A 12,102-nucleotide genomic window follows, 5' to 3' on the forward strand; every position below is an offset into this window, starting at 1 on the left:
GAGGGGCATGTTATAACAGCTTTTATTCTCAAAACAACTAGCATCACATTCTTTACAAGGAAATATTCATACATTCATTCTAAAAAACAATAGAAAAAAGGCGACAGCACTTGGAGGTCCCCCGTTTGGCCACGAAGAAGGGATCATTCCCGGCACTTGTTCTTGAGACCTCTTCAAGCCCGTCCTCAACACCGCTCTCACCGCAGAGGTTCGCGTTAGGATCGTTCGGAGCTGGCGCCTTTAACGCTGAACCGAGTAAAGAACCAAGAGTCTCCCGAACCAACCACCCAGCGGTCCCCGCTCACCAGCGGGCTCTGCCGCTCTTCAGATGAACTCCAGGCCTTCGTACTTCACCTCTCCGATCTTGGTCTCGGGAAGGAGGACGCGTCCGTCCAGCGTGAACGCCAGGATGTAGGTGGCGACCGTCCCCCCGACCTCCTCCGACTTGAGGGCCAGGACGAGCTGGTCGTCGGTGTCGGGGACGAACTTGAAGGAGGAGAAGCCGTGCGTGGGGCTGAGGGGGCCGGCGCGCCCCACCACCACGCGCTCGAACCCGGGCGAGCAGCTGAGCACCAGGTTGGTGGCGCGGCGCTCGTCCGCCGCCTCCTCGTAGCGGTCCGAGCTGGCGCGGCGCGGCAGGAAGAACCAGCGCTGCAGGGTGTCGCTCCACGCCGCCGACTCGTGGATGAGGTAGCCTGGGGGGGGGGGGACGGACGGACGGACGGACGGACATGGAGTCAGGTACGACAACCCGGCGCTTACACACTGAACAGCTGCTGCCAGAGGCTTAGGGCCTGGGGCGGCGGAAGCTCTGTGGGCGTTCAACGGGACTCACCGGGGGGGCTGATGCCGGCCGCCGCCCTCAGGAACTCATACTTGGGGACCCAGTTTTCATGGCGGACGTCCCCTCTGTAGCCCACCACCTTCACCCACTCTGGGTTGTGGTTGACAAACTCCCCCGCCGTGGTGGTCCACTCTTTGCCCAGACCGCCGACGTACAGATGCTCCTCCTTCACGGCCAGCCACTCCGCCTTGAAACCTGCCAGGGGAACGACGACACCAGTCATCATCAAAGAGCACTTATATGCAGACGAAGGTTTCCTAATTATAAATAAAGTTGTTTTCTTTTATAATGCCTCTGAAGAGGGGAAATCCCCCAAAAAGTAGCATGTGTTTCTACATAGTAAGACCAAACCAGTCGATCCTGACCAACGCTTCCTACTAGGCAGTTCCACAGTGATCCACAACATCCCGGGACACTCCCGGGAACACCGACCTTTGGCCACGCCGCCGTCGCCGTCCGGCAGGATGACCCAGGGCACGGCCTTGTTGCCGTCGATGTGGTAGATTATCCCTGTGCGGTCGTCCACGCTGTACAGCTTCCCGTTGAACGCCACCAGCTCCGACAGCTCCATGCCGCGCCCCTTCTCCGCCAGGTGGCTCTCCAGCACCACCCGCTCCGCGTCCCACTCCACCTCCACCTTGTCCCCGCTCTGGGACACCGACAGGTAGCCGCGCAGCAGGTAGCTGAACCACGTCAGCTCCTTGCCGGCGCTGCGGGAGGCGGTGTCCAGGTCGGCGATGACGGCGATGCGGTAGCGCGTGCCGGCGGCGGTCCTCCGGGGCGCGCTGAGCGGGTAGGTGTCGTTGTAGAGCCCCTCGGGGTCCGCGGGCACGGCCCGGCTCCGGGCGGCGCCCGCGCGCGAGGGGCTGAGCTGCAGGAAGACCAGGAGCATCACGGCCAGCGCCGCTGCCGCCGTCACGATGGGCCGCCACTTGAGGCGGAAGCGGGGGTCAGTGGGGTTGGCCATGGACGCCAACATGGGGAGGCCTCCGACAGAGATGCGGAGGGGGTTCATGGGCTCATCCTGAACTAGTAGGGAGAAGCCCGTGGAAGCAGACATGGGGGACGGGGGAGGGCCTGCAGCAGGGGGAGGGCACGGGAGACAGTATTGATCTCTGTACTTCACAAATCACTGCGTATTTGCATTAAGCACAAGCAAACCCTTAATGTAAACAATACGTTAACAGGCTATATGTGGCATAATCGTATCCCAAAATGTTTTGAAGACAAAGGGAGATTCACTTTGCCTTCACTCACATATGCAAATGCTCATTTCAACATATCCTTTGTCAAGCTGTTCTTCTATAAAAATGCTTATTACCTCAACCAAAACAGACATTTGTGCTGGTGCTTTCACCATTGCCAATCACCTGCTGGACAACCTTATATCCTGCTGGCATGTCTAATGTAAACATATCAAATGTTGACGTGCCAATTCTGCTGAGATATAAGCATTACCAATCCGGAAAAACAATACCCAACCCCTAAAATAACAATAGGTATACACAGATACACTGTGAACACCTAATTACAATTCCTAAGAGAAATACATAAGCAATGGAAGATAAAAAAAAAAAGACTTCCTTAGGTCTAACATACTGCGACATGGCAGATCTACCTTGGGTCGAATAATGTTCCTCCCGTCCAAATTCCCACCACACAATAGGCAACAACTCTTTACTATGTAGTCTCCATGTCTCTATTACCAAGCTGAGCCACACTTCTAGACAGGAATGTTTCAAAGGTTTGGTCCCCACAGTGTTAGTGTCAACGTGGAACTTGAGGAGTATTTTGTTCAGCATACAGAGAAAGGTGAAGGGAGTGGCTACAGGTAAAGCAGGAAATACAAACAGAGTTCTATCTGGCCATGAGAAACATGGACAGGTGCAAAGTCCCTGGTATGGTCATTTAAGGCTGACAACCAAAGGTTACTTGTAGTACCACAAGTTTCAATTTACAGGTCATTTGTGATGAGTGCTTAATTATTAATGTATTATAATATATATATATGTAATTTTAAAGTAGGGCTTGGCAATATAGAAAAATGTATCATATGTATACTCATGGGGAATCTAACAAAATATCGATAAATATCATGATACACTTAACAACACCGTTACAGTCTAACAGAGTCATTACAGTTCTACATATGGATCATTAAGGTGTGGTATTTGACTAAAGCTAGTCTCATTGACGTTTTAAACCTCTGATTTGATCACCTCGACAAGTTTGATCAACTTTATAGCTCTTGCAATAAGTCGATATCTTCATTTCACGACTAAGCAGTACCATTCAAAGACATTACGGTGTTTAATTCTGGCCCGGCGCTGTCGTACAGAAAGGGGGCCAGAGTTACCTCATGAGGCCACAACTACCAAACCACGGCTTGGCAGGATTACCTCTGCTGGTGGATTTTCCTGAAGAGAAAACAGACGGGTGCAGGGAACTGGCCTCTGCTAAAAGGCCCTTTCATAACAGGCTCCTGGCCAAACAGACGCTCATTATGGAAACAACATGGCCCACTGCGCTCAACTACACACACACACACTACCAACAGCCGGCCCACGGGTTTGGTGACTGCTTCCCCTTTTTATCAGACGTTTAATGATTGGATCTAAAAACACTATGTGGCAACAGACCAACTCGTGAAAGGACACATAATGGCTGAGAGACATTTAAAGAAACACCAGGGCGAAGAAGGGCTTGAATGGGCCTACCCTTCCGTCTCTTCCTGCCTGGCCGCTGAGCCCCAGTCATCCCAGTTACAGCAGCAGTGTCTTCGTAGGAGATGACTACATGCACGGCACACAGGAGTGGAGACAACTCTGTCCTACTGCTGAGTTAACTGGTCACCAAACCATGACTTAGGGATATTACATAGGATTGGACTTCAGACCGGAGGATTATGAGCCGGTCCAAACGGGCAACCCCCCCACCCAACAGTGCCAGTCCAGATAGAACAACCTAAAGCCTATATACTTTCTAGTCCCTCAGCATTGGAGCAACGCAGCATCTATTGTTGTACAATGCAAGGCTGTGAAACTGCCAGCTGTATATCAATATAAATAATGAATCATATTCAACAGTTAGTTCTGACCAAATCATTTGATTGGACAAGAGGCATTACAGGAGTGCTGAAATAGAATATAACCGCACTTGGACTTTTAACAATGCATGTATCACTCCGCTTAACAGGTGTTTCTAATAACTGTTAGCTACACTGCCGATGGTAGGCAGTTCAATCACACAGGCCACCAGAGCGACCTGCAGCAGATGCTGATTCCACTAGCGGCCCAATAAATGGCAACGTACGGATAAATGCATGCGGTACGTAGTAGCTGGCCTGCGGTCGCGCTAGCGGGCAGGAACATGTTGATGTGTTGCTTGGCAACAGCCTCCTACAGTGCCCGTGCAAACAGACCAGGGTCACTCGTTACGGTTCTGTGGAGCAGCCTTCAGGGAGAGCGGCAACTGCCCCGCGGCCAGGCGGAGGACGGCCCAGTAGGTCATACACCTCTCGTACCTACGGCCCAATCACAGGCCGGTTCATGGGGCATGTGACCTTGGTGGCGTCCATCCAGCAGCCTGGGGTTTGTGCCAGGACGGTGCATTGGTGAGCTGCTTCTGTCAGCTCCCATGTGCTGGACGGAGGCCCCGCCTCCACCTGGAGTGGATCTACAGGTACCCCCGGTTCAGGAACTATGTGACCCTTCACACACACACACACACACACACACACACACACACACACACACGCAGCTACTAATATGAGAGTAAGAGTAAATGATTTTGAAACTAGACAACCAATTAAAAGACACATACATACATACATACATACATACATACATACATACATACATACATACATACATACATACATACATAACTTAAACGCAGCTTTGATCAAATTACTAAGAATTGTAAAGTGATTCTAAAAGAGTCCATCAGGTCAATTAACTCATTTGTCTCTGTTTATTCTATCCCTTTAAGCGCCATGAATCCACCGGCCCTCCTTGTCATTTGGAAAGGCCGTCTTCAAAGGGAAGGGGTCAGGAAAAAACAGATGTAGGCAGCCAGCTGGCCAGGAACATAAATAACCCGTCAGTGCTGTAGGTGGAAGCTGGAATGGCCTGATAGTTGTCCCAGCGCCACGGTTCAGACCCCTCAACCCAACGCACTTCAGTCCAGACACTATGCGACACTACTGTCACATGCTGAAGCCAACGAACCAGGGTATGACAGGAAGGGATTTGAAATCCTCACACGGGAAACCCCTACGTTGACTTATCCTCTCTGCCCCACGTAGCCGCAGTCAGCCTCCCACCCCTGATCAAGCACGTCTCCCCGTCTGTATCTTCCAAACCAACCTCACCTGGACCGTCCCTTACTGTCCACGGGGACCGAGGAAGTTAAGGATCAGGTTAGTGTCATGACATCACGGATCAATACGCCGATGGCGACCAGAACCATCCTGCTCTCTCAAACCAACCGGTCCACCGCAGACACTAAAAGAAAAGACACTTACAGGAAATGTCAGATGTGCAGCTCCTCGTCCGACGTTAGTGGCCTCTGAGGTGGCATGTCGCCTCTCCTTCTCCGTACTGAACTATCTTGAGAGGTTGACGTTGATCACTTCCTGTGTGCAGCCATGACGCTGGAGCCCCGCTCCCCCGCTGTGATCACACGGTATCGGGGTTACGACCCCATGCTCTTCTATCATGTGCTCGTTGTGATGGTTTATGTGATGAATTCGGACCCTCTTCTGTCACGTAGATGTTATAAAGCAGTTCGGTGACGTTAGCTTCTTGTTTAGGGGGAAATGGGCGGGGCTTATTTGCATGGTGTGTTCAAATCGTCCCCGTAAATTGAAGAACTCAACTTATACCTGTTTTGAACCCATTATTGTTTGAACCAGGGATTTGAACCGATGATGATAAAATATGGTATAATTTAGCGACTGTTAACAAACAAAAATGATAAAAAATGTAAGTACTTTCAGCTTGAATTGTAACACTGTGAGATTTAAAAACAACGCGTTTTGCTCAGAGAGCTCCAAGCTGGAGGGGGCGTGTCGTCCCCATGGTAACGGCCCACCCCAGCCCTGCGGTCCCGGGGTTCGAACCGTCGCGGAGTGGGAGTGGGCTTTATGTGCGAGTAGGGCGCTGCGCGCGCACACACACACGCACGCACACACACACACACACACACACACACACACACACACACACACACACACACACACACACACACACACACACACATACCGACCACCGGTCCCCTGGTCGTGACGTTGAAGGGCCTCGGAAAAGAAGAGAGAATGACGGAGCAGAGTGGATATTTTAAACAAACGGTTGGCAGAGACTGGCAAAAACATTATTGTGCTCCCGTTTGTCGGTATTAATTAAGTATCAGGTACAAAATGCCATGTATTAGTATGTCTATGTGGACCTCAGTACATATTACCAGGTCAAAAGCAAAAAGGGAGTTTGGTTCGCAGCTCCTTTCAGAGTTGGTTTGGTTTGATGCGATTTGAAAACGTTGGTAATATATTCCATATAATCCAATCATGTTAAAATTACAGGAACAGGGGGTAACTTTACCCTATTATTGATTATATGTGAAGCGGGTTAATTGTCTTTAAACCACATTACAGATATTAGGCCTAATACCTACCTTTAGTAAGATAGAAAAATGGGGATATCAAACTATGTTGGAGATGTTTAACTAATGTACATTTCAGTAAACAGTGCCCTACAGATAAGTGACTGCACTCTGCCCTCATTAGGACCTTGGGGTTTGCTCAAAGGCAGAAATCAGAGGGTTTCTGACGCAGTAGGCCTACCGAAAAAGTGCTACATTTCATCTGTGTCTCAGATGAATCATAGAACAAGCATTCACTTCACCTATCTGCTTAACAGCTCCCTTCCTACTCGTATCAATAGAACCAATGCTCAAATATTGACAAAGGAACACACCTGCGTCCGGTTCCTGCTGTAGAAGTGGTCAGAAGACATCGCTTCAAAATGTGTTCGTTTTATTTGGCAAACTTTGTGTGAAACACAGCACATCGTGGAAGGCACTTGGAGGAAAATGATTCAAAAGTTCTTTAACAAAAACAATGGATACATGGGAACTGAATCCTAGCTGATGTCATAAAGAAAGTAATATAGTTAACCTAGTAAAGTACAGCGACACCAAATCTGCTTCAATGTAGCTTTTAAATTCAGCAAGCCGTTTTTTTTTATCAACTGCATTTCCTTCGACTTAACATTTTAAGAAAACACATCATTTTGAATGAATGTGTGCAGTCATCCAAGATAAATGTACAACCACCTTGGATTGAAAATAAAATACAACCTTATATACAGATGTGCTTTGGCGTCTTGTTGAAACACAATGTTAGTACATATACTATTAATGGTATTGAAAAAAACAAACATATATTAATCAGTGCCGAAAGGCCCTCAAATGAGTGGTTAATAACATTCCTATGTATATTTAAAATTGTAAAATCCAAGTGTTGACTAATAAATAACAGGGGTTTGGGCCAAGAAAATGACTATATATCATTCTATATAAGCAGTTATGACAAATTAGTAATTTCCCATTGTCCATTATTCAGCAATTTCCCTTGCAACGGATACAACCCAAAATAGAGAATACGTTTAACAGCAGTCCCGTTCAAATCTCACAAGGCGAAACTAATCATTATGGCCTTTTTGGAGAATGGTATTCAATGCTTAATTTCGTTTTGTAGGGAATGTCCCTATACAGGTGCATGCCAATTGTTCAAACATCAATGTATAATTCAAATAATACCCTTCTACACCAAACAAAATCACGAAAAAACGAAAGAACATCCTTTGATATCTTTAACAAATGCAAACATTACTTTTTGCAAGAGAAATATCAGCATCGAAGCATCCGTATGGAGTGCAAAACTTTCGATAGCAAATAAACTGTGGCCACTTCTTTATTAAAAAAAAACATGAAGGAGAAAAAGAGATGTGCATTAGTGGTGGAGGGTCCAGGCCGCTTTCAGTACGCAGGGGGCTGGTACTCTCCTGGCTGCTCCTGGGTGCTGCTGAAGGGAGACTGCTGATACCCCGTGGGGCCACTGTTGGGGTACGGAGGGTAGGTGGGGGGGTATGCATTTTCCAGGGGGGCTGGATCTCTGTACTCCTGCTCAAAGGCATCCACACCTTGACTGAATCTTCTGTACGCAAAGAAGGTCAGTGCAGCCTGATGGGGCAGAAGAATATCATTAGAACACCAGACACAGGAATATTGTAATGATGTGAACGGCTTTAAGACTGGGAGGAATGATGTTTATAATGTAGTGAACAGCTTTAAGACTGGGAGGAATGATGTTTATAATGTAGTGAACAGCTTTAAGACTGGGAGGAATGATGTTTATAATGTAGTGAACAGCTTTAAGACTGGGAAGAATGATGTTTATAATGTAGTGAACAGCTTTAAGACTGGGAGGAATGATGTTTATAATGTAGTGAACAGCTTTAAGACTGGGAGGAATGATGTTTATAATGTAGTGAACAGCTTTAAGACTGGGAGGAATGATGTTTATAATGTAGTGAACAGCTTTAAGACTGGGAGGAATGATGTTTATAATGTAGTGAACAGCTTTAAGACTGGGAGGAATGATGTTTATAATGTAGTGAACAGCTTTAAGACTGGTGAGGAAGGTTGTGTATAATGTAGTGTACAGCTCAGTCGTCAGTCGGCGTGCACCAGATGTGAAGAGTTAAGTATGACAATAACGGAGGTAATGGCGTTCCATCTTGTCAGACTTTTCCTTCATGTTAATGCTTTGATTGTTCCCGAGTCCCAGATCTCACATCTGAGTGGCGTCTCAGCGCTTTGAGAACCAATTCACCGTGGCCTGGACCTCGGTGCCACGCGAGTCCATTCGGTAACAGCGAGTGCGTGCGTGTGTGCGTGTGTTTGTGTGTGTAGCATGACACTAGGTCCACATCTCCCCCCCCCTCCACGTGGGAGGACGACCACAGCCCCAAACGGACTGCTATCAACAGCGTTGTTTGCTAGTCAAATGCAGTCTGCAGCGGGAGAATAAACTCACCCATGAAGCGATGGAGAAGAAGGAGAAGGCGACCACGGCCTGAGCGGCGTCCACAGCCATCCCGGCCCGGTCGACGGTGAGGGCCCACTGGTGAGCCAGCAGGCAGAAGCACACGAACCACAGGAACGTCCATGCTCCTGAACCAACACATAGACATGCAATGCAACCATTATGGGATGCATTTTCAAACCGCATAACGATTCAACACTGTGTGTGTGTGCGTGTGTGTGTGTGTGTGTGTGTGTGTGTGTGTGTGTGTGTGTGTGTGTGTGTGTGTGTGTGTCTTCTGAACTACATGCTTATTAGGCCTACCTGAAATATTGAGGAAGTTCACACTTAACACACACAAAAATAACTGAACCCTATAGTTTTAAAGCTACAATGAAGCTTTCATGTGCAATTTAGCCATAAGATGGTAAAACATAATTACAATTATACTAATGAAATAAAATTTTATTATTATATTTGTTTCATCAATTAGTTCCACTTCCTACAAAGGACTTTTGTGACCCAGAGTGAGGACAAACCGCACACATCATACCTGAGAAGGCTAGATCCCCAGTGACGATGTACTTCCTCTCTTTGGCGTTGCTGATCTGAGGTTGGTACGCATCCAATGCGAAGAAGACCATAGAGGCGATGAAGGCCAGAATGCCGATGGTGACCCCGTAACTACAGGCGCTGTCGTTCTTGTTGAACATGCAGTAAGCCTCTTGTTTTTTAGCTTCATTAATGTAGCCTTCGCCTGTGATGGTTGCAAAAACCACAATGGCGAAAATCTGCAAAAGGGATTGTATATGTTAAGATGAGCGATGGTGATAAAAGGGCATTGGGTTTAAAGAAACGTACAGCAGGTCATGTGCTGATCACACGACCAGGTGACTAGTTATTACTCTCAGGTGAAGGCCCTTCAAGTATGGCTACTAAGTCCAATTGAAGAGTAACTCGGTTCTTCTTAAGTAAAGACAATGTTTACATTCATGTTTTTCTTTCAAATGGTAGAATGCTCAAAGAGACTGTCGCTCCACACAGCCAGGTAATGTTAGGAGGCCCTCATGTAAGGAGACTGTCTCCTGTGAGAGGAGGCTGACAGCGCGTCAACATGTGCAAACAACACGTCAGCCCCCACAGCTGCCAGCCAGGAGCTTTGAGCTTGGAGGACATTGGTCTGGGTTTGTAAAGCAAACACCAGGGTATTCTATCTCAATAATAAAACCACAATCGTTACGGAATGAACAACATAGTCGAGAGGGATGGAAATAATCTACAACAATCCCAAACACAATGTCATTCTCTGAGGCGTCCTCGCTTCCGGAGATTATACAGTGGTCATCATCTCATGTCACATATCTTTGTGAGTACGCTCCACGGAAGGTCGGCAGGTCGGCCTTCACCGTGTTGACATCCAGGATGTGAAGGTGCAGCGCGGCTGGCGCTCTTACAGCAGGCATGACGGCGGCTAACATCTGCTAGCCGCCTAGCTCCAAACACTCACCCAGCTCAGGAACCGCGTTATGGTCTGGGGCTGCTTCACAAAGTTCACCAGGTCGAAGGCACCTCCGGCCAACGAGGCCCCGTAGGCCCCACTTTCCATCTCTTCTTTTAACAACAAAAGTCACTTTGTGAAGCGTCACAGCTGCCGCGGTCCGCTTGTCACGGTCTTCCTGAAACTTTTTAAAGCCCTCCCCTTCCTCACGCTGGGAGTCGGGTCGCAGTCACATGTTGCTGGGCAGTGTGTTGTGTTCTCTATCACATGGAGTGGACCTGTTGCATCGATTGTTGCAAAATAAAAAGTTTTTTTAACTTTCACCTATTGAAATAGATGAAGAAAGTTTACTCTTTTTTTTAAGTAAACTTCAATGCTGACATTGTGACAAAATATTATTAATTATTTATTATTAATTATTATTATATATTAATTATTAAGTCACAAAACAACACAGCCTTAAAGTACAGGTTTAAAGCCAATTAGAATGGCTTTACGCCATTAGAATATAAATTTAACGCTGTGCAATGAGGTCCCAGGTGAGGGTATGGGATCGATATAGGATGTGTGTCTTCAAGTGGTGTAGGCTTACATTTGAACTAGATTCAGGCGTTGACTGAAATGAAACGGAACGGGGTAGAAGGCTCATGACTTGTCGACCAGGGGGAACTTCCACCAACACTTGCTGTCATACCAGGCCTGCTTGGGTTCAATGGCATTGAGATGGGAGGAAGGGCATGGAAATGTTCACCTTCAACTGCCACAGTAGAGGATTTATAAGAGATAATTACCTTCATAAATCAACACCATTTAGAAATGTTTGTGTATCGGCAAAGTACACCAATACACCAATCCCAATATATGGGTGATAGGCCAGTATCGGCCGATCAAATCGGCCAACCGATATATCTGCTCGAATGTAGCCAAAGAGAACGCCTGGAACGCTTGGAACTGGATGCTACCATAGGATGGTACTCGTGTTCTGATGCTGGCGAGAGAGGGAGGGAGGGAGAAAGGGAGTGAGGGAGAGAGAGAGAGAGAGAGAGAGAGAGAGAGAGAGAGAGAGAGAGAGAGAGAGAGAGAAATGTTTCGAAATTAGCGTCCAGCACCAAGTTATCCTTGAATGAAAAATACCACAAAATATATTCTCTGATTACATCTTAAACGAATGTTTTACGACCGACGATAATATGAGTTTTCAAAAAAGTATAAAATATAACTAATAATATTGTCGGTAGAATGGTCTTTGGCTCCATCAGGTGGTTTAAAAAACATAAATAAATACAATTCTGACGCAAAGTAAAGTAAGGTTATTTCATTTCATATAGAGTAGAAAAGTTGTTTTGCCTCTTATCTTGTTGGCCACGAGCTGATTTTTATGCCCAGGCAGTAAATTGTGTAAATGTTTAACTGTGACCTAAGGATTATAAATAAAAGGACCGCTTGGTGTTGCTGCTTAATTAATGACACAATGATGATCATCCACCAGGGGGCGGACTTTCCTCCTTATATGGATTAAGCTTCAATCGTCAATTTGAACCTCATTAGGGTTTTCTTCAAGTTATTAAACATAATGACGTGCAACGTTGTTTTTTGTTGTTGGTGTTGTCAGACTGCCTGTTTGCCTTGCTTTAGTCTGCCTTATTATGTCTGCTTTATTTGGTTTCATTTTTC

The 12,102-nt window shown here is 46.9% G+C and overlaps 2 protein-coding genes across 3 annotated transcripts; both read right to left on the reverse strand.

Moving 5' to 3' along the window:
* Positions 1–6: 6 nt before the first annotated feature.
* cant1a (calcium activated nucleotidase 1a) lies at positions 7–5,658 on the reverse strand. Of its 2 annotated transcripts, none has more exons than XM_079746591.1 (4): positions 5,370–5,658; positions 1,277–1,921; positions 836–1,039; positions 7–695 (listed from the first exon to the last, which is right to left on the reverse strand). In XM_079746591.1, the coding sequence occupies exons 2-4, from the start codon at positions 1,902–1,904 to the stop codon at positions 325–327; spliced, it is 1,203 nt and encodes a 400-aa protein (XP_079602717.1). In that variant the 5' UTR covers positions 1,905–1,921; positions 5,370–5,658; the 3' UTR covers positions 7–324. The 2 variants fall into 2 exon arrangements, with proteins under 2 accessions (XP_079602717.1, XP_079602716.1); XM_079746590.1 differs by lacking the exon at positions 5,370–5,658 and adding an exon at positions 2,463–5,303.
* A 1,203-nt stretch (positions 5,659–6,861) lies between these two features.
* LOC307082869 (synaptogyrin-2-like) lies at positions 6,862–10,608 on the reverse strand. Its single transcript, XM_079746599.1, has 4 exons — positions 10,438–10,608; positions 9,484–9,721; positions 8,943–9,079; positions 6,862–8,086 (listed from the first exon to the last, which is right to left on the reverse strand). The coding sequence occupies exons 1-4, from the start codon at positions 10,534–10,536 to the stop codon at positions 7,883–7,885; spliced, it is 678 nt and encodes a 225-aa protein (XP_079602725.1). The 5' UTR covers positions 10,537–10,608; the 3' UTR covers positions 6,862–7,882.
* Positions 10,609–12,102: the final 1,494 nt, after the last annotated feature.

This window comes from Pollachius pollachius, assembly GCF_949987615.1.
Source record: "Pollachius pollachius genome assembly, chromosome: 11".
Taxonomy (NCBI): Eukaryota; Metazoa; Chordata; class Actinopteri; order Gadiformes; family Gadidae; genus Pollachius; species Pollachius pollachius.